This window comes from Taudactylus pleione, unplaced genomic scaffold, assembly GCF_031769625.1.
Source record: "Taudactylus pleione unplaced genomic scaffold, aTauple2 ptg000532l, whole genome shotgun sequence".
In the NCBI taxonomy this organism is placed as follows: domain Eukaryota; kingdom Metazoa; phylum Chordata; class Amphibia; order Anura; family Myobatrachidae; genus Taudactylus; species Taudactylus pleione.
This window is the reverse complement of record NW_028284934.1, coordinates 2,205,148-2,228,010: the sequence shown is the minus strand read 5'-3', so window position 1 is coordinate 2,228,010 and position 22,863 is coordinate 2,205,148. Positions and strand designations below refer to the sequence as shown.

Below are 22,863 nucleotides of genomic sequence, written 5' to 3'. Positions count from 1 at the left end.
TGGGTACATCAGCTAATATATATATATATATATATATATATATATATATATATATATAATTTATTATTATTATTATTATTATTGTTTATTTATATGGCGCCACAAGTGTTCCGCAGTGCCTTACAAGGTACATAACCAAAAAAAAATGACTTACAGTAAAATACAATACAATGAAGGACAAGGACATGGATTATATACCTTGATACATTGGTGGCCATAACACCCAATTAAGCAACAGAGCATAAGCACCAAGTATTAGGTGTCCTAGTGGTGGGTAAGAATTAGATGAAAATAAAGTAAGGAGAAGCACAAGAGGGTAGAGGGCCCTGCTTGCAAGAGCTTACATTCTCAAGGGGAGGGGCAGACAGGCATGATACAGATGGGGAAAACAGGGAGGATTGAACATCTAGTAGCAAGTAGCATATTATTATGGATATATATATATATACTGTATATATATATATATATATATATATATATTTGTTATATATATACTGTATATACATATATATTTATATCCATTATAATATTAATCAGCTTGCCCCGATCTGTGCTAATACTTTTTATACTTTTGCACATATATCTATCTATCTATCTATCTACCTATCTATGTACACACAGATATATTTATTTACTTTAGCAAATAATTGTGAGTCTATTGTGTTGCATGAAAGAATATTTAGTAGACTGTCCAAAACCACCAGTGGAGCACACGGGAAAGCCTGGTGGTGCATTAAACTAAATATCAATGATGCAGGAGGGCTCAGTACTTAGTGTCAGGCATGAGAGCATGGCATTATTTTCTGCATGTAACTCTATTTTGGGGAGGAAGTGCTGCTTTGGAGAAATATTTGCAGAGAGCACGAGTGAGGCGTGCCCCTCCCCCCCCCCCCCCCCTAGCTGGAGTACAGTGACAGTGACATCACAGCTGCTACAGAGGAGAGATCGCTCAGTATCCTGCACTGGTGACATTTCTTTACTGCACTCTTTTCCATCTGTCACACAGAATCCCATAGCATACGTCTGAGGAGACATGTCGTCACTTCATCAATAAAAAGGAAATTATTCGTTTTTGGGGATTGGTATGAAAGCTATTTGGCCTTTTCATTCTAACACACCTGCTGAAATCTACTATTTTTAGGAATTAGAAGTCATGCCTACTTTTTTTTTTTTTTTAAATCTGCCTAAACCTGTTCACCAAGGTAACGGATACAGATAGAGACTTGGAAAATATACACAGTACTGGATCTGTTAGTGCTGCAGTGCTGATTCTACGAGTACAGATGGAATTTTTGTCTTCTTTGGGAGTATGGAGTTCAACTAAATTTGGTTATTTATTAGCAAATGTCTCTGTGACAAAATATTTCCTTTGCGTAAGTTTATATTATCCTCCTATTGTTTGTTCAAGAATCGAAAAAGAGTTGTACTTAAATGCGCAATAAACAGAAGAGATTCTGCAAAACATGATCTATGTATTGCAAGAGTGGAGTACCAATAGCAGTGGCTATCCCAGTATAAGATCATATAGCTGTACACTGCATAAGCAAGCCAAGGCTGGAAGGTCTTTCACCCTATTTGTTTTTTACTATCTCTGATGATGATGGAAATGTGCTTTAAAGGGAGATTTAAAGGGTGTTTTGTATGGGCCCTTTTTAAATGTAAGATAACTGCACTGTATGTGGCAAAACCAAACTCTGTACATTGGTGGTCTGTCCAGCACTGAAAACGTAGACGTGGATATGAGTTTACCTACAGACTGTGGGTTTCTGGCTCTTACGGACTACGAAGGGCGTAAGATATACAATGGACATGTATATGGGTCACCATGTGCAGTCAACAGACCCATTGATATTGTGCAAAGAAGAAGACGGTAACTACCTTTTCTTATTTTATTTTGCTGTATTTAGCTGTTAAAACATTGTTGTGAAGTTCCGGGATGAATGCTTAGTTGATTGTAAAAATAATGTACCATGATATGGCAACTAGTTTCCAGTCTCTGTGCTCTTCTGGTCTCTTAAAACTAAGTGGGGTATTATATGTTGACAGTCATAATATCGACATTCATAATGTCGACAATAGACCATGTGTACAATATGTAGACAGCGATGAACTATGGACATGTTAGAGTGTTGACATTTCATGCCTGCCGGCCAGCAGTGAATTACCTGCTCCCGACAGCTGCAGCGGTGTCTTCTTAGTCCCGGCGGTCATGTAACTGTGACATCCGAGTCAGACCACTTATCCTCTGGTGTTTGGGTTCCTCCCTAATCCTCCCTCTAGTGCCTAACCCTAACCTCTCTAACACCCCACCACCACCACCTTCACCTCCCCTGGCAGCCTAACCCTAATGTTGACATTCTTGCACTGTTCACATATCACCTGTTGACATTCTTAGAATGTTGACACATTGCCTGTCAACATTTGAACAATGTTGATAGTTATTGTCAACCTCTTGACTACTTCCCCTTATACATGATCACAGTTGATGGTGACACTGCCTTAGTCATTATGAGTATATACAGCCTAAATTAGTAGTTGAGCACTGTATCATGTCAATCTATCCACCAGCCCTTAATTATTTTTTACTAATGACCAAGTAGTAAAAAAAAAAGAAAGAAAGAAAATGAAAAGGAAGTACAGCTATGCGAGCGTCCAAGAGGCCGCTCCAAGTTTAGGTAGGAGGGCCCTGATTCAGAGCGAGCGCTCTGGTCAGAGCGTCCGGCTCTGAACCAGGCCCTCTGTGCGCTCTGCGCATGTGCGACCTCCACTCACTGAGCCTGCGCCTGCAGAGCATTACACCATAGTGGGGGATCCACCTGATATGGGGTCTGTGGAGCATAAGCATGTGTATAAGGGGTACTACTGTGTGACGTTACGTGCATTAAGGACACTACTGTGTGGCAGAAAGTGTATAAGGGGTACTACTGTGTGGCGTAACGTGAATAAAGGGTACAACTGTTTGATGTAACATGTATAAGGGGTACTACTGTGTGACATAACATGATTAAAGGGACTACTGTGTGGTGTAATGTGAATAAGGCCCATTGCTGTGTGGTGTACAGTCATTTGAATTGGCACTGATGTGTGGACATGCCCCTTTCCCATGAGGCCACACCCCTTTATTTTATTTATTTTTTATGGGGAGGGCACTATTTTTTTATAACTGACACTGACAGTATGTTGCTTAAATGTACAAACATGACTAGTATTATCTCTTGCTAAGTTATAAATATCAGGCAGGATCCGAGCTCGTGAACAGAAAGCTGAGGTATTCATTCTGCAACAGCATACACAGGCTCAGCTGTTCGTCTGTGATTACTTGCAAACAGTGTTGTCATAAGATGTGGAAATAGAAAAAGGATCATTGCGTAGGTGTGTACCACGTTATTCCATCCACTAAGCTGCTAACTTCCCAGTATGACCTCATGTAAATAGTTTTTTTTTAATTTGCCAAAAAGTTTTCAGGAAGAAAAAATGAGAATGCAAGTAGCAATTAGGGGTGTGCACCGGACACTTTTCGTGTTTTGTGTTTTGGTTTTGGATCTGGATCTTTCTTCGTGTTTTGGATCTGGATTGGTTTTGCCAAAACCACCCTTCCGTGTTTTGGGTTCTGGGTTTTGTGTTTTGGATCTGGATTTTTTCTTAAAAAATAAAAAAAAACGCTAAAATCACATAAATGGGCCTTTTTTTGTTCCTACGCTATTAATAACCCCAATAACATTAATTTCCACTCATTTCCACTCTATTCTGAACACCTCACACCTCACAATATTGTTTTTAGGCCAAAAGGTTGTACCGAGGAAGCTGGATGACTATGCTAAGCGACACAAGGGGGCGGCACAAACACGTGGCCCATCTAGGAGTGGCACTGCAGTGGCAGACAGGAAGCCAATCAGCGTTATGGTGCCCATTTGCATGTAGCACGAACCCGGGAGATCCGTGCTACATGCATCTGTGTGATTGGCACAGAGCAATGACAGGTCCGTGAGACCCGTCTGTGCTGCTGTGGTAAAAAAAAAAAAAAAACCTGTGTAAAAAAAGAAAAAAATGGCGTGCACCCCCCCAAAAAAGAGCAACCAGCCCCGGGCATTAGTAACCCAGTGCTGGGTGTGCTTAAATACAGGGGACAAACGACGTAGGGGTCCCCTGTACTTAAGCACAACCAGCACCGGGCTAGTCAGAACCAGCGCTGGTTGCCAAAATACGGGGGACAAACGACGTAGGGGTCCCCTGTATTCTGCGCAACCAGCTCTGGGCTCTGATCCGGTCCTGGTTCTGGAAATATAGGGGACAAAAAATGAGTAGGGTTCCCCTGTATGTTCCAGAACCAGCACTGGACTTTTTCTAGCGGGGGCTGATGCCACAGCCAGGGGAGCCCTTTCACCGGGCCCCCCAGCCGCAGCATCAACCCTGACCGCTAGTCAGCCCAGGCCGGGGATCCCTGGAGAGCTGGGGACCCCCCCAATAAAGGGGTCACCCTCTCCAGGGCACCCCAGGCCCAGGCTGATAGCCCGGGGCTATCCCCGCCACCCCTGGTGGTGGTGGGTGGCGGGTTGATTGTGTGGTGTGGTGTAAATAAAGAATATCAAACATTGTCTTTACAAGTAGAACTGCAAGTCCCAGCTAGCCTGCCCCGCATGCTGGTACTTGGAGAACCACAAGTACCAGCATGCAGGGCATTAAGGGCCCACTAGTACCTGTAGTTCACCTGTAAAAACAAATGTTTAAAAAAACACAGGACACACACACCGTGACAGTATAAGTTTATTAAACATACATACACACACACACATGTACACATACTCACCTATGTAACCTGTAGCATCGGTCCACTTGTCCGGTAAAGTATCCCTAGGGGACCTGTGAAAAAAAACATACTCACCATCTCCTATGCGAGGTTCTGTCCTCTTCGTTCCAAAGTAGGCATCCCTGGACTTGGCAAAAAAAAAAACGAAAACGCGATCCACGAACTTAGTACCGTTCTATAGAACGGTACTTCCCGAATGAGAGCTTAGCGGCGGGGTATCACCATGGAAACGCCGCTGCTAAGCGTTCATTGGCTGAGAGAGGTCATCTCCCGTCTCTCAGCCAATGAACGGCTCCCTCCATTGTAGTCAATGGTGGGAACCGCAGGGTAAACTTTAATAACCTTGCGGCTCCCAGCATTGACTACAATGGAGGGAGCCGTTCATTGGCTGAGAGAGACGGGAGATGGCCTCTCTCAGCCAATGAACGCTTAGCAGCGGGGTTTCCATGGTGATACCCCGCCGCTAAGCTCTCATTCGGGAAGTACCGTTCTATAGAACGGTACTAAGTTCGTGGATCGCGTTTTCGTTTTTTTTTTTTTGCCAAATCCGGGGATGCCTACTTTGGAACGAAGAGGACAGAACCTCGCATAGGAGATGGTGAGTATGTTTTTTTTCACAGGTCCCCTATGGATACTTTACCGGACAAGTGGACCGATGCTACAGGGTTACATAGGTGAGTATGTGTACATGTGTGTGTGTGTGTGTGTATGTATGTTTAATAAACTTATACTGTCACGGTGTGTGTGTCCTGTGTTTTTTTTAAACATTTTTTTACAGGTGAACTACAGGTACTAGTGGGCCCTTAATGCCCTGCATGCTGGTACTTGTGGTTCTCCAAGTACCAGCATGCGGGGCAGGCTTGCTGGGACTTGCAGTTCTACTTGTAAAGACAATGTTTGATATTCTTTATTTACACCACACCACACAATCAACCCGCCACCCACCGCCACCAGGGGTGGCGGGGATAGCCCCGGGCTATCAGCATGGGCCTGGGGTGCCCTGGAGAGGGTGACCCCTTTATTGGGGGGGTCCCCAGCTCTCCAGGGATCCCCGGCCTGGGCTGACTAGCGGTCAGGGCTGATGCTGCGGCTGGGGGGCCCGGTGAAAGGGCTCCCCTGGCTGTGGCATCAGCCCCCCGCTAGAAAAAGTCCAGTGCTGGTTCTGGAACATACAGGGGAACCCTACTCATTTTTTTCCCCTGTATTTCCAGAACCAGGACCGGATCAGAGCCCAGAGCTGGTTGCGCAGAATACGGGGGACCCCTACGTCGTTTGTCCCCCGTATTTTGGCAACCAGCTCTGGTTCTGACTAGCCCAGTGCCGGTTGTGTTTAAGTACAGGGGACCCCTATGTCGTTTGTCCCCTGTATTTAAGCACACCCAGCACTGGGTCACTAATGCCCGGGGCTGGTTGCTCTTTTTTTTGGGGGGGGCACGCCATTTTTTTCTCTTTTTACACAGGTTTTTTTTTTTTTTTTTACCACAGCAGCACAGACGGGTCTCACGGACCCGTTAGTGCTCTGTGTCAATGACACAGATGCAAGTAGCACGGATCTCCTGGTCCGTGCGTGCATCTGAGTCATTGAAATACACAGCAGCACAGACGGGTCTCACTGACCCATCTGTGCTCTGTGTCACTGTCAATCACACAGATGCATGTAGCACGGATCTCACGAGTCCGTGCTACATGCAAATGAGCACCATAATGCTGATTGGCTGAGAGCCGTGACAGACGGCTCTGTCAGCCAATCAGCACTTTGCCCATTAAAGGCAAAGGCATTTTTTTTTAAATGGCCGCTCGAGGCAAAACCTCGAGATCCGACAGCAGATCTCGAGGTTTTGCCTCGGGAGAGGGATCCGGGGCAGACAGGGAGATCCGAGCTTGGGCTCGGATCGCCCCGGATCCCCGAAGTTCGGGTGGGTTCGGTTCTCAGGGAACCGAACCCGCTCATCCCTAGTAGCAATGTGTGCAAAATTAGGTATGGATATTCCATGATACTACCCAGACAACATCTGCAATCATTTGGGTAACCATACACCCTTCATAGTGCTGTCTCCACTTGATTCTGTTGCATTTTCACCAGAGATGAAGTGTGTTAATGTCATGGGTGCTCTCTATTTAGCAGGTGACGAGTAATACTGCCCTGTGGTCATGTGTGGCTGGTCATGTATGACCACATGGCAGCACACAGCAAATCAGTATTAAATTTTTTAGGGGCAGCGTAAGCTTTAAAAATAAACTGACTCCAGCTTAGTTTAGTTACTGACATTTAATGTAGCTGAGAATACTAGTTACATTCATGTATTGCTTTTTATTTGTATAGTATACAGCAGAGGTTCCCAAACGCGGTCCTCAAGGCTCCCCAACAATTCAGGTTTAATGGTGCAACTGCATACACACGTAGCGATCAACCAGCGATACTAAATCGCTGGCTGATCGTCCTACACCCTCCCTGGTGTCCTGGATGATCGATCACCCAGTACACCACCAAGTCACCAATGACTACAACGACCCGCTATGAATGATCGCAGGTCCCTATAGTAACCTGCTCGATATCGAGCAAGTTGACCGGCATGCACAGCCAATGGACGATATTGCTATCGTCCATACGTGGCCGCGCATCGCTGGTCTATGGTGAGTTGGTAGGGGCCTTAAAAATTTACGATTTTAATGATATCGTTTTCGTTCAAATCGCTCATTTATATCGCTACATGTGTACGCACCATTAGAGTTATCATTGGTTGAACACAGGTGGTAAAATCAAATTGACTAATTGTGCTCAACCATGGATATCTCTAAAACCTGAACTGTTGGGGAGTTAATCATCCACATCAATAACTGCCCTTCTGTAGGGGCCCCTCTGCGTGGTCTCGCAGGGACTCCCAATAGTGTCACTCCGGGGGTGTGCCCAAAATCCCCGGAGATGCTAGGCTGTCCCCGGAGACTAGTACCTGCTTCACTACCGGCTCCTCCTCTGTGACAGGAGCCAAGTACAGCAGGAGAATGTCACATTGCAGTGTCCGGCTCCTGTCACTGAGGAGGAGTGTCACCCCCTCCGAGGGTGACACCCGGTGCAGCCCGCACCCCCATATTGGCGCCACTGTTTATCTGGCCTTGCAGTTCCACTTCCTCGTGTTAGGGGTCAGACATGTACTGTAAGTGCACGGTCGCATGTCTGTCTCCCCATCCAATGTTGATGTTCAAGTACACCGCTAGTACATGTGACCGGCACCTTCCTCGTATGCTGCATGATGTTATAGCACATGAACTGGAATACAAATGTTTCTTCCATGTGTTGACAGTTAATATGTATTTTGTAGGGGTGTGCACCGGCCACTTTTCGTGTTTTGTGTTTTGGTTTTGGATCTGGATCTTTCTTCGTGTTTTGGATCTGGATTGGTTTTGCCAAAACCACCCTTCCGTGTTTTGGGTTCTGGGTTTTGTGTTTTGGATCTGTATTTTTTTTTTAAAAAGCATAAAAACAGCTAAAATCACAGAATTTGTTGGTTTCTCTGCTCCTATGCTATTATTAACCTCAATAACCTTAATTTCCACTCATTTCCAGTCTATTCTGAACACCTCACACCTCACAATAGTGTTTTCATGTCCACAAGGTTGCACCGAGGTAGCTGGATGACTATGCTAAGCGACACGAGTGGGCGGCACAAACACGTGACCCATCTAGGAGTGACACTGCAGTGGCAGACAGGATGGCAGTTAGAAAAACTAGGCCCCAAACTGTACATAATGCAAAGAAAAAAAAGAAGTGCAAGATGGAATTGTCCTTGGGCCCTCCCACCCACCCTTATGTTGTATAAACAGGACATGCACACTTTAACAAATCAATCATTTCAGCGCCAGGGTCTGCCACACAACTGTGGCTGAAATGATTGGTTCGTTTGGGCCCCCACAAAACAAGCTGGAAATTAATGTGTCCCTGCACAAACTGGCTCTACGGAGGCAAGATGTCATCCTCATCCTCCTCATCCACCGATTCCTCACCCTCTTCAGTGTGTACATCCTCATCCTCACAAAGTATTAACTCGTCCCCACTTGAATCCACCACCACAGGTCCCTCTGTACCTTCTGGAGGCTGGTCTCCCTGGAAGAGCTGATAATTCATTTTGATGAACATCATCTTCTCCACATTCTGTGGAAGCAACCTCCTACGCCTTTCGCTGACAAGGTTCCCGGCTGCACTAAACACTCTTTCGGAGTACACACTGGAGGGGGGGCAACTCAGGTAAAATAGAGCCAGCTTGTACAGGGGCCTCCAAATTGCCTCTTTTTCCTGCCAGTACAGGTATGGACTGTCTGACATGCCTACTTGGATGCTGTCACCGATGTAATCCTCCACCATTCTGTCAATGGTGACAGTATCATATGCAGTGACAGTAGACATGTCAGAAATTGTTGCCAGGTCCTTCAGTCCAGACCAGATGTCCAAACTTGGTCCTGCCTGCCCTGCATCACCGCCAGCGGGTTGCTTAGGATACCTAAGTTTTTTCCTGGCAGCCCCAGTTGCGGGAGAAAATGAAGAAGGAGCCGTTGACGTGTCACGTTCCGCTTCAGCTGACAGTGTGTTCACCAGCAGGTCTTTGCACCTCTGCAGGCTTGTGTCGGCCGGAAAGAGAGACACCACATAGGCTTTAAACCTAGGATCAAGCACGGTGGCCAAAATGTAGTGGTCTGATTTCAACAGATTGACCACCCTGGAATCCTGGCAAAGCGAATGAAGGGCTTCATCCACAAGTCCCACATGCCGAGCGGAATCGCTCCGTCTTAGCTCCTCCTTCACTTTCTCCAGCTGCTTCTGCAAAAGCCTGATGAGGGGAATGACCTGACTCAAGCTGGCTGTGTCTGAACTGACTTCACGTGTGGCAAGTTCGAAGGGCTGGAGAACCTTGCACAACACGGAAATCATTCTCCACTGCGCTTGAGTCAGGTGCATACCCCCTCCTTTGCCTATGTCATAGGTGGATGTATAGGCTTGTATGGCCTTTTGCTGCTCCTCCATCCTCTGAAGCATATAGAGGGTTGAGTTCCACCGCGTCACAACCTCTTGCTTCAGGTGATGGCGGGGCAGGTTCAAGAGTGTTTGCTGGCGCTCCAGTCTTCGGCACGCAGTCGCTGAATGGCGAAAGTGGCCAGAAATTTTTCGGGCCACCCAAAGCGTCTCCTGCACGCCCCTGTCGCTTTTCAGAAAATTCTGCACCACCAAGTTTATTGTGTGAGCAAAACATGGGACGTGCTGGAATTTGCCCAGATGTAATGCCCGCACAATATTGGTGGCGTTGTCAGATATCACAAATCCCCAGGAGAGTCTAAGTGGGGTAAGCCACTGGGCGATGATTTCCCTCAGTTTCTCTAAGAGGTTGTCGGCGGTGTGCCTCTTACTGAAACCGGTGATACACAGCGTAGCCTGCCTTGTAACGAGCTGGCGTTTCTGAGATGCTGCTACTGGTGACGCTGCTGCTGTTGCTGCGTAAGGTGATACATCTACCCAGTGGGCTGTCACAGTCATATAGTCCTTAGTCTGCCCTGTTCCACTTGTCCACATGTCCGTGGTTAAGTGGACATTGTGTACAACGGCATTTTTCAGGACACTGAGGACACTTTTTCTGACGTTTCTGTACAGTCTCGGTATCGCCTGCCTAGTGAAGTGGAATCTAGACGGGATTTGGAACCGGGGACACACTACCTCCATCAATTGTCTAAATCCCACTGCACTAATGGCGGATACCGGACGCACGTCTAACACCAACATAGCAGTCAAGGCCTCAGTTATACGTTTTGCTTCAGGATGACTGCTGTCGTACTTCATCCTCCTCGCTAAGGACTGTTGGAGGGTCAATTGTTTAGTAAAAGTAGTGGTGTTCCTACTTCCTCTCTGGGATGATGAACGACTCCCAGCAGCAGCAACAGCAGCAGCGGCAGCAGTAGGCGTAGCAATGCAGGATCCTCCAGAGGAATCCCGGATAGGAGAGTCAGTCATGCCAGTGACATGGCCTGCAGGACTACTTCCGATCCTGACTAAGGAGGAAATTGACGAGGAGGGAGTTGATGGTGTGGTTTGCAGGCGCTTGGATACAACAGGACAACGGGATTTAGGTGTCCCTGGACTGCTTACGGTCTTAGCCAAAGTTTCTGAACTTGACAGTAACTTTTTATGAACGCGCTGCAGGTGCCGTATAAGGGAGGATGTTCCTAGGTGGTTGACGTCCCTACCCCTACTTATTTCACCTTTACATATGGTACATATGGCAAGACAGTTGTTGTCCGGATTTGGATAGAAATATTGCCAGACCAAAGAGGTGGAATGTTTGGTCTTCTGCCCAGGCATGACCGTGATGGGCTTTTTCATCCCACGGACAACAACTGTCTCCCCCGGAGCCTGATTTAAACAAACCACATCACCATCAGAATCCTCCTCGCCAACTTCCTCCTCAGCGCCAGCTACACCAGTATCCTCATCCTGTTGTACTTCAACAGTGACATCTTCAATTTGCATATCAGCAAGTGGACTGTGGGTGCTCCTTTCAGCACTTGCAGGGGGCGTGCAAATGGTGGAAAGAGCCACCTCTTCCCGTCCAGTGCTGGGAAGGTCAGGCATCGCAACCACCACCACACTTGGACTCTCCTTGGGGATTTGTGATATCTTCTTAGAAAGCACAGTTCTTCGCTGTGCTTTTGCCAGCTTAACTCTTTTGATTTTTTTAGTGGGAGGAGGGCTTCCATCGTCATGTGAAGCTGAACCACTAGTCATGAACATACTAGGGATCGACCTTAGCCGTTCCTTGCCACTCCGTGTCGTAAATGGCATATTGGCAAGTTTACGTTTCTCTTCAGCTGATTTAAATGTCTTTTTCAAGGTCATTTTCCTGAACTTTGCCATTTGGGATTGTATGTGCCCTCTACTATGACATTGGGCATCGGCCTTGGCAGACGACGTTGATGGCATGTTATCGTCTATGTCATGACTAGTGGCAGCAGCTTCAGCACTAGGAGGAAGTGGTTCTTGATCTTTCTCTATTTTATTTTTATCGGAGAAAGTTTGGTCCTCCATTTATGTTATATCGATTTGATATATACGTGCGGCTAAACACAGAAAATAATTTTTTTTTTGGTTTGGACTGGAGTGTACTTTGTGGGTTACAGCACCCTTTAACGGTCAAGCCAGCCGGCCCTTTACTTATGACACAGGCGCACTCTTGGCACTACTTTGTTGATGCACGTGCGGCTACTGCGCACACAATTCACAAACACAGAAAATAATTTTTTTTTGGTTTGGACTGGAGTGTACTTTCGGGGGTTACAGCACCCTTAACGGTCAAGCCAGCCGGCCCTTTACTTATGACACAGGCGCACGCTTGGCACTACTTTGTTGATGCACGTGCGGCTACTGCGCACACAATTCACAAACACAGAAAATAATTTTTTTTTGGTTTGGACTGGAGTGTACTTTCGGGGGTTACAGCACCCTTTAACGGTCAAGCCAGCCGGCCCTTTACTTATGACACAGGCGCACGCTTGGCACTACTTTGTTGATGCACGTGCGGCTACTGCGCACACAATTCACAAACACAGAAAATAATTTTTTTTTGGTTTGGACTGGAGTGTACTTTCGGGGGTTACAGCACCCTTTAACGGTCAAGCCAGCCGGCCCTTTACTTATGACACGGGCGCACGCTTGGCACTACTTTGTTGATGCACGTGCGGCTACTGCGCACACAATTCACAAACACAGAAAATAATTTTTTTTTGGTTTGGACTGGAGTGTACTTTCGGGGGTTACAGCACCCTTTAACGGTCAAGCCAGCCGGCCCTTTACTTATGACACAGGCGCACGCTTGGCACTACTTTGTTGATGCACGTGCGGCTACTGCGCACACAATTCACAAACACAGAAAATAATTTTTTTTTGGTTTGGACTGGAGTGTACTTTCGGGGGTTACAGCACCCTTTAACGGTCAAGCCAGCCGACCCTTTACTTATGACACAGGCGCACGCTTGGCACTACTTTGTTGATGCACGTGCGGCTACTGCGCACACAATTCACAAACACAGAAAATAATTTTTTTTTTGGTTTGGACTGGAGTGTACTTAGGGGGTTACAGCACCCTTTAACGGTCAAGCCAGCCGGCCCTTTACTTATGACACAGGCGCACGCTTGGCACTACTTTGTTGATGCACGTGCGGCTACTGCGCACACAATTCACAAACACAGAAAATAATTTTTTTTGGGTTTGGACTGGAGTGTACTTTCGGGGGTTACAGCACCCTTTAACGGTCAAGCCAGCCGGCCCTTTACTTATGACACAGGCGCACTCTTGGCACTACTTTGTTGATGCACGTGCGGCTACTGCGCACACAATTCACAAACACAGAAAATAATTTTTTTTTGGTTTGGACTGGAGTGTACTTTCGGGGGTTACAGCACCCTTAACGGTCAAGCCAGCCGGCCCTTTACTTATGACACAGGCGCACGCTTGGCACTACTTTGTTGATGCACGTGCGGCTACTGCGCACACAATTCACAAACACAGAAAATAATTTTTTTTTGGTTTGGACTGGAGTGTACTTTCGGGGGTTACAGCACCCTTTAACGGTCAAGCCAGCCGGCCCTTTACTTATGACACAGGCGCACGCTTGGCACTACTTTGTTGATGCACGTGCGGCTACTGCGCACACAATTCACAAACACAGAAAATAATTTTTTTTTGGTTTGGACTGGAGTGTACTTTCGGGGGTTACAGCACCCTTTAACGGTCAAGCCAGCCGGCCCTTTACTTATGACACGGGCGCACGCTTGGCACTACTTTGTTGATGCACGTGCGGCTACTGCGCACACAATTCACAAACACAGAAAATAATTTTTTTTTGGTTTGGACTGGAGTGTACTTTCGGGGGTTACAGCACCCTTTAACGGTCAAGCCAGCCGGCCCTTTACTTATGACACAGGCGCACGCTTGGCACTACTTTGTTGATGCACGTGCGGCTACTGCGCACACAATTCACAAACACAGAAAATAATTTTTTTTTTGGTTTGGACTGGAGTGTACTTAGGGGGTTACAGCACCCTTTAACGGTCAAGCCAGCCGGCCCTTTACTTATGACACAGGCGCACGCTTGGCACTACTTTGTTGATGCACGTGCGGCTACTGCGCACACAATTCACAAACACAGAAAATAATTTTTTTTGGGTTTGGACTGGAGTGTACTTTCGGGGGTTACAGCACCCTTTAACGGTCAAGCCAGCCGGCCCTTTACTTATGACACAGGCGCACGCTTGGCACTACTTTGTTGATGCACGTGCGGCTACTGCGCACACAATTCACAAACACAGAAAATAATTTTTTTTTGGTTTGGACTGGAGTGTACTTTCGGGGGTTACAGCACCCTTTAACGGTCCAGCCAGCCGGCCCTTTATTTATGACACAGGCGCACGCTTGGCACTACTTTGTTGATGCACGTGCGGCTACTGCGCACACAATTCACAAACACAGAAAATAATTTTTTTTTTGGTTTGGACTGGAGTGTACTTTCGGGGGTTACAGCACCCTTAACGGTCAAGCCAGCCGGCCCTTTACTTATGACACAGGTGCACGCTTGGCACTACTTTGTTGATACACGTGCGGCTACTGCGCACACAATTCACAAACACAGAAAATAATTTTTTTTTTGGTTTGGACTGGAGTGTACTTTCGGGGGTTACAGCACCCTTAACGGTCAAGCCAGCCGGCCCTTTACTTATGACACAGGCGCACGCTTGGCACTACTTTGTTGATGCACGTGCGGCTACTGCGCACACAATTCACAAACACAGAAAATAATTTTTTTTTTGGTTTGGACTGGAGTGTACTTTCGGGGGTTACAGCACCCTTAACAGTCAAGCCAGCCGGCCCTTTACTTATGACACAGGCGCACGCTTGGCACTACTTTGTTGATGCACGTGCGGCTACTGCGCACACAATTCACAAACACAGAAAATAATTTTTTTTTGGTTTGGACTGGAGTGTACTTTCGGGGGTTACAGCACCCTTTAACGGTCAAGCCAGCCGGCCCTTTACTTATGACACAGGCGCACGCTTGGCACTACTTTGTTGATGCACGTGCGGCTACTGCGCACACAATTCACAAACACAGAAAATATATTATTTTTTTAGCACTTGGGGGGAGCACCCCTGATGGACAGAGCACCCCCTGGACAACACTACAGCACTCCTTTAGGACTGGGACACTGCACAGGACTTTGGAGTGGACACAGCCCCTATGGAGAACTGACTGCACAACACAGTCCAGCCAGCCCCTATGGACTTTGAAGTAGTGGACACAGCCCCTATTAACAACAGCAGCACAACACAGCCAGCCCCTATGGACTTTGAAGTAGTGGACAACAGCAGCACTACACTACACTACACTACACTACACAGCCCTAACTCCCACCCTCCCTCTTCACTGTCCACAGCCGAGTGAGAAAATGGCGCCGACGCGGGTACCTTATATAGGATCCAAAACCCGCGAGACTCGGAAGGCGGGATGATGACGTTTTGCCTCGATTTCAGATCCGAGTCAGGCGGGAAAAGTCGAGCCTGACTCGGATCGGACTCGGATCGGGGGGGCTCGGGGGGGTTCGGATTTCAGAAATCCGAACCCGCTCACCCCTAGTATTTTGGCGGGAGAATACCAAGGGGAGAACACCAACACAAATGTTAGTTAAAGCATTTTAATTGTGTTGGAATTATAACTTTAAACATGATCATAAAGCATCATGTTTAAAGTTGTAATGCCAACAAGGTTGAATGCTGTAACTAAAGATGGGTACACACTGAACGATGTGTACCCAACCGATATGTCGGCCAGACAGGCCAACATATCGGATCCTAAGTACACATCAGAATGATGTAATGAACGACCGAACGATCTCTCGTTCCGTCCTTAATTACACTGCATGGCGCCGCATGCGATAGCGTCAGGTTAGATGTGGAGCACATCAAACCTGATGACATCACATGCGACCCCAAGAGTTGGTATATCTTGGATACACATACACACTGCACGATTTGTCATTCCGATTTGGCTAAATCGAAAATGACATCGCTTCAGTGTGTACACAGTCTTACATTACAACCATGTTTGCATTCTCCATTGACATATTGACTGTTGATAAAATTACTACTTCCCCATGGATTTGTGCATATTTTTTTTGCTCTGGAGCAGTGATTTTCAACCTTTTCAACTCGATTCACACTACACAAGATTTTAAAATTGCCAAGGCACACCATCCGGCTATGCGGTGTGGGTGACCAATGTAAAAACATAAACATCGGCTCCCACATAAAAATATACACACATAATGGCTTCCACAGGAATAAAACACACTACATTGGCCTCCTCCGGAATAAAACACACTACAGTACAAGTGCGCTGAGCTGACTGCCGCAGCACACTTGACAACCGCTTGGGACACACTAGTGTGCCACGGCACAGTGGTTGAAAAATGCTGCTCTGGAGGGTGAATGGATCAAGGAGGATTATGAAGTCTGCAATAAGTTTTCAAATGCAAAAAAGTATTATATTTAGAAACAAAGTGAACATTACATTTTTTTCAAGTATTTGCCAAAGGAGTTTATACAAAGTTGCATGCGCTCAAACCACTTGGTGAAGCAGCAGGACCATTCCGAAGCAAGTATGTGTTCTACAGGCTGGATGAAGGTCTCAACTGCAGCTTCCAGTTACTGAAAACTAATACCACGCATCTTGCGCTTGTTTTGTGGGTACAAAAAAAGTTACCAGGGACCAGGTCTGGGCTGTACAGCAGATGTCCACGCTCCTAGATGCATTCAAGGACCAGAAAATCCACCAATTGTAGGCAGGTGCATTGTCATGGTGGAGTGTGAGTCCTTGGACAGAACACTTGCGGCAGGTATTGGTTGGTGTACCAGTCCACAGTAATGGTGCACTGCTGCACGAGTGGTACAGTAGCTACATGACCAGTCTTGGCCACAAAAACAGCAACCTTCTGCTTGGCCACGCTGTGCTCATATCGAACTTCTGTGGTGGTGCACCTCCAACTGGGGTCCACTGGGCCGACTATTGTTTGTTCTCAAGGTCCTGAAGAAGATCTTCTTTTTTAACTGGGCCATGGTCATCCTGGCATCCACTTCAACTATGGCCTGAATGGCTGCAACATTGTCCTCAGTGATAGCGGACGCAGGTCAGCCGCAGCGCTACTCATCTTCCAGGGAGCGTCTCCCGCGTCACAATTCTGAAAACCACTCAAACACAGTGGCTCGGCATGGTGCTTCCTCCCCAAAAGCAACTTGCTGTCGGTCAAAACTCTCTTGCTGTCGCAGACCACTCTCCAGTGGCCTCTCTTGAGCTCCATAAGGAATTCATGAAGGAAGTGAACAAGCTGACTTCTTCGGTGTACAGTGCTTCTTATATACGGTTCTATATACGGAACTTTAGTCAGAGATTACAGTTCCCAACCAACCAGACAGTCAGCTTGCATCTACTCTACCCATGCACTGCACATCTGAAAACTTATTGTGCACCCTCTATAGGTAATTCCAATTCCTTACGGTGCAATTGCAATTATGAACTTGTCTACATGCCACTATTGCAATTATTTTATATGAGTTTATATGAGTATGTAAGTTTCCAGAGGTGGTATTATTCTCTACTGCTGTCCATTAATTTCAGAATTCATAATCATAATAGTAGAAAACCAGAGTTTTGTTTCCCCATATATTATGTACTAGTTACAGGGACAAATGCAGGATTATTTTTTTTTACACAAGTGATAAAGGCAATTAAGTCCATGAATAATTAATTTGGTCCTCCGGAAGTCCTGATTCCTCTTTTAGTGTCACGGCTGAGGGTTGGAACAGGCATGGGAGGCTGAAGTGGAAGATGATGGGCCCCAAGGTGAGGACAGGAATGCAATGTCTTTATTACAAATGAGAACTGGAGTTAATGATACTGTATAGATGAGCAGAATCGGGTTGGGACTGAATTGGTGAGTAGGGCCGGAGTGACCGGTAATGCCGAACTGAAGAGCTGGATCGGTTTGAGACCGATGTTGATGAATTAAAGAACTTGATGGATTTGAATCTGATGTTGAAGAATTTATGAACTTGGTCGGTTTCAGACCGATGTTGAAGAATCGAAGATGCACTGGCACAAAGGGCAGCCTAGAAATGGAATTTATAGGGGAGGATCCCCAGAGATTGGATGCTGCGATCAGCTGGTCTGGGAGCAGCACTCTGAGTTGTGTAGGAGAGTCAGGTGACAGAGTCCAACATGGCTGCGCCAATACTGTTATTCTGGCGGGAACTCTGGCATGCAGGTTGTATACTATTATGCTGGGGAGACACTCTGTGACTGTGGAGAGCCATATCCATGATCAGTGACAGGACACTGAGCAGACAGGGTAGGAGTAGACCTCAGCACCAGTCGGGAGCGATGTGCAAAGTTAGCGGACATCTGTGCTATCCGGGAGTGATGCACAGTGTGAGGGGACCTCAGGGCTAGCCTGGACAGGAACCAGAGAGGTAAAAAGGTGGTTTTAAGTGTCCGGAGCGTGACATTTAGGATCTGTTTCACTTTCTCGTAGCCTATTTAATGTTCTATCATTGAATAGAGGGAAGTGATGACACATGTCATAAGTGTGTATCCTTCTTTCCATTCTATCCCATTCGGAATGTTGAGTACATATGTTGTATCTTTGATGTAGCTTCTCTGGATTTTCAATTGTAGAAAAATGGTATATATTTGATGTGATTGAATTGATGCCTGCTACTATCGGCCTTCCTGGGGGTTTTGTCTGATTTTTATGTATTTGGACACCACTTCCAAGTTGCAGATCCGCCAACTGAACCAATTATATGCCCATTTGATGACCAGACCAGATTCACCGTGACTACAACACGGTAAAGGAGGGAAACGGGGGAAGGCCAGGGATATTCACTGCCAAGCGGTGAAGAGGAACATCTACAATTACTGGTAAGTTGAAACTAGCGGGACGCAGCTGACAAAGGAACTGCATTTGCCGCCGGAGGATCACTAAAGTTAATTTAACTTACTTACTGTCCTCACCACCGGCAGTAACAGACTACATAAAGCGGAATAGTCAAATCTTAGACTTCCCTTTGAAAAGCACATGTTGTCTTCATATGGATTACCGACAAATAACGATGCTTGATTTAAGCAACATGACCTGATATATGATTTCAGCATTAGAAGCTTTTGCATTGCTGACTGCTTATAATCTTTTACTGTTTTATATATATATTATATGAGTTAAGGGGCCAAATGTGAGAGTTTAGAAAATGTAAGAGTTTAGTAGTAAACTCCCACATTGGTCGAATTTTATCTTCAAATTGGGAAAACATCTGGATGAGAGTTTAAATCGTGAGTTTCTTTAGTCTAAAAACGAGATTGCATGTTCTCTATTACATTGGCCGAGTTTAAAACGTGTTTAAAAAGAGTTTACTGCTAAACTCTCACATTTATAAATCTCTCACCCTATTACATTTGGCCCTAAATGTCATTCAATCTATTTTTATGCTTGCAGATTTTCATGTTTATGAACTGCATGTGCAGGTTACACTATATGCCATTGTGTCCTGCTTATTGTACAGAACACCATCAGTCAGATACATTTGTATCCACTAAACCAAATTAGTTACAAATAAAAGTATTATTTTTAGAACCATATCCTGATCTAAGGATTTTTATTGTTCTGCTTACTACCTTATTGTCACTTTAGACGTATTTTTAGAAATTATTTGTAGTTTTCTATTCTATTTCTCTACCTATATCTTATTCAAAGGGGGGGGGGGGGGGCACTATATTAGAAAATGGCAGCAGAGTATTATTACTAGGAAGCGCAGTCAATCACCTAAATTAAGAGAATAAACAGTATTTTATTTATTATATAGTTGTATTATATGGTATTATATGGTTTTATTATATAGTTATCAAAAGTATATTTAAATGATAGTGATCAGTTTAGTAGAATGAACAGTTTTATTATTTATATATTTTCTTTTATTTCTTTTACAAACACACACACACACACACACACACATTTAATGTTATATTTTGCTAAGCAATGGCGTTTTCTGCAAACAGGAAAGCAAGGCCTTTTTTACTGGGGGGGTCTGGCGGTTTGAAATGTGTGCACAAATAAACAACCAGGCTTGTGGGGACTGCATCGGCTGCAGCCCCTAGAAGCTAGATAGGGCTGCCGTTATAGACGGGGAGTGGCTTTCCATTAGAAGCGTGGCCACGCCCCCTTAAAAAAAAAAGCTTTTCAGCGCCGGCTGCGCTCTGGGGATGGGGGGCTGTGTGCTGGGCTGCTGTGAGGGCGGCGGCGGACCCGGGCCCCTCAGGAAGACTGGGCCCGACCCCCCCTCTCGGCGCCCCTGATCTGGAGTGACGAAACCAGAATATCCATATTTGGTAGTGACGGAATGAACAGTCCTGGCACTGATGTTTACACCACATTGAATTGCCTCAGACGATTTTCTTCTGTCACTCAAGCACAGTTTTTTAATTCTTCTATCACTGCATAGGGTTGTGGATCTTTTCCTACCTTTACTAATTTTGTTTTGAATCGACTGAGTCTGTTGATACTTATTCCACAGTTTCGAAATGCCTCCTTTAGTTACCTTCTTCATGTAAAATAGTCAACTCTTTTTACTTTCTTGTCATCCTAAATAAATTCAAGAAATGAAAGTAAAAAAACACATAAAAAACAGCGACCAATTTAGTGATAATCAAACAACTAAATAAGATGTTCTACTATCAATTCTAGTAGCAACAAATGTGCTCCCTATCTTTATTTAGCTATAACTTTTATGCAATAAAGATAGTTTGTTCCGATGAACTGCATTATATTGTGTATAAAATTATCTTTCCAGTGATATATACCTTCGTAGGATTTTCTTGAAAAATAATGCAGTTGTATGCAATTAAACCCTAAAAGCACACATTTTCCAAAAGGTTTCCACTGTTTTGGCCACGACGGTACGGTACAGAGAATCAGGGGTAATATATAAAGGACAAAAAAAACTTAAATCTAAAGGCATATTAATTATTAACAAAAGCTCCCACTTCATAAGTGGGCTCTTTTATTATGTGTTAAAACCTAAACTATTGCTAGCCACAAAACATGAGACGGATATTTGTACTTGTGTAGTGTAAGTAGTTTATTGTTCAGTATAAACAGGGTGCTATCATGTAATCGCTCATTGTAACACTTGAGACTGAAATCAGGGAAGTTAAGGAAAACATAATTTCAAGCTACAGTCCCTTGTGAAGGGGAGCTACAGGCAAAAATAGTATTTTTTAATTGCAGTTCCATTGTTTCCTTATTTAGTAGTAAACTCACTTATATATAATATAGAATTTTGATTATTTGCTTATGGAATAGCTTTCAAACAAGTGAAACAATCATTGTGACTTTTTAGATTGTAGCTCATTTTTAAATCCTAAATGCAAAGTGCTGGTTGAGATCAACCATATTAATTTATGGTTTACAACCTTCAACGGGCTGTTCACACCTAGCGCTGTTAATGGATAGCACCTGAAAACCACATTACAAGTGTGATAACTGTTGTACAGTAACAATGTTATTTATATAGCATTTATAATAGGGCTCAAAGTGCTTTACATTTTAAATGAAAACAATATACAAAATAAACGTATGTATTAATAGCGTACAGAAAAGAGAGTTAAGCATTAGGGTTGTATTTTCTTTTTCTTTAGAAACTGAAGGGGCAGTAATGAAATGCTTGAGTAAACAGAAAAGTCTTGAGTTTGTTTTTGTAGGTTTCTAAGTGGAGACCTCTCAAACCAATGCCTGTCCCCTAACACCACTGCTAGCCACAGCAGCAGTCTCTGCTCTCTCCCAGCATGATGTGACGCTGCGCTGCTATACAGGGAATCGGTATGAATCACCGCCAGACCTAAGCCCGACGGATGAAATACTGACGCCGGAAGGCTGGCAGCTGAAGATCCCGACAGGGAAGTTAAGTAGGCTATTGCTAACCCTAACCCTCTTAGGGGTGCCTAACCCTAACCTGCCCTCCTGCACCCAAAACCTAACCCTCCCGGGGGGGGGGCACCTAAACCTAACCTCTCCCTGGTGGTGCCTGACCCTAACCCCCCTTCCCCTAGCATAAACCTAACCTTCCCGGGGGGGTGCCTAACCCTAAGTCCCCCCGGGAGTCCCTAATCCTAAACCCCCCCCCCCACGGCTAAGCGCTCCCGACTCCCGGCTTACCTACGATCGGTATGCATCGGGATTTTGGCCTGGGGCTGATAGGCGTTGGTATTTAGACGCCTATCACCGGCCCCTGCCGGGTTTTCACAGTCGGGAAGCTGGCGGTCGGCATTTCGACCGTCGGCTTCCTAAGTACATTCCGCTATACAGCGACCAGCGGTAGTTGACATTGGAGAAGTGTGATGGAGGGATTGACCTGTAAAAGAGTATAGGCATTTCTACTTTACATTTTATATATTGACACAAGCCTTAAATGAATGTCCTTCTGGCACTTCATTGGTTATATTAGCCAAGAGTAATGTACTTTTGATGTATTGCACTTTTACCAATCGAGGTGCTAATTCTGAATTGGAATCTTTTTTCCCATATGGCTGACGAAGTGCAGAAGCCTACTTACTAGCTTTTGCTATTGCGAATGTCCGCCCATGTATACAGATTTGGCATGGTGGTGTAGTTTGACCAGGATTAAGTTTTTGCCTAGGTTTGAACTTCGTCAGGGTCACACACTGTTACACAATTCCTAAAAATGGGGGCACCAGGGGTTAAAGCTGCCCGGAACGTTTCGGTCAGTTCTATTTGAAAGTCTCCTCCAGTCCAGTTTACCTGGAAAGTCGAGGTGCTGGGCGGGAGAGGTGCCGGGCGCCCGCTGAGATTTTGTTACCAGCGGGGGCCGAGCTCCTTCCCTACAGCGGCAGCCGGATGCTAAAGCTCACACCTGAGCACCACCTTCTGGCTCCCACAGTGGTTGAAGGGAGAGATGCCA

The 22,863-nt window shown here is 45.6% G+C and overlaps 1 protein-coding gene across 1 annotated transcript in view; it reads left to right on the top strand.

Annotated features, from left to right (window-relative positions):
* Window positions 1-970: 970 nt before the first annotated feature.
* The window catches only part of LOC148501159 (3',5'-cyclic-AMP phosphodiesterase 4C-like), a 167,925-nt gene continuing 146,032 nt past the window's right edge, over window positions 971-22,863 (top strand). The window contains exon 1 of the mRNA XM_088450876.1: window positions 971-1,870. Within this exon, the coding sequence (XP_088307002.1) occupies window positions 1,677-1,870 (194 nt within the window). The 5' untranslated portion in view covers window positions 971-1,676. The remainder of the gene's footprint in view (window positions 1,871-22,863) is intronic.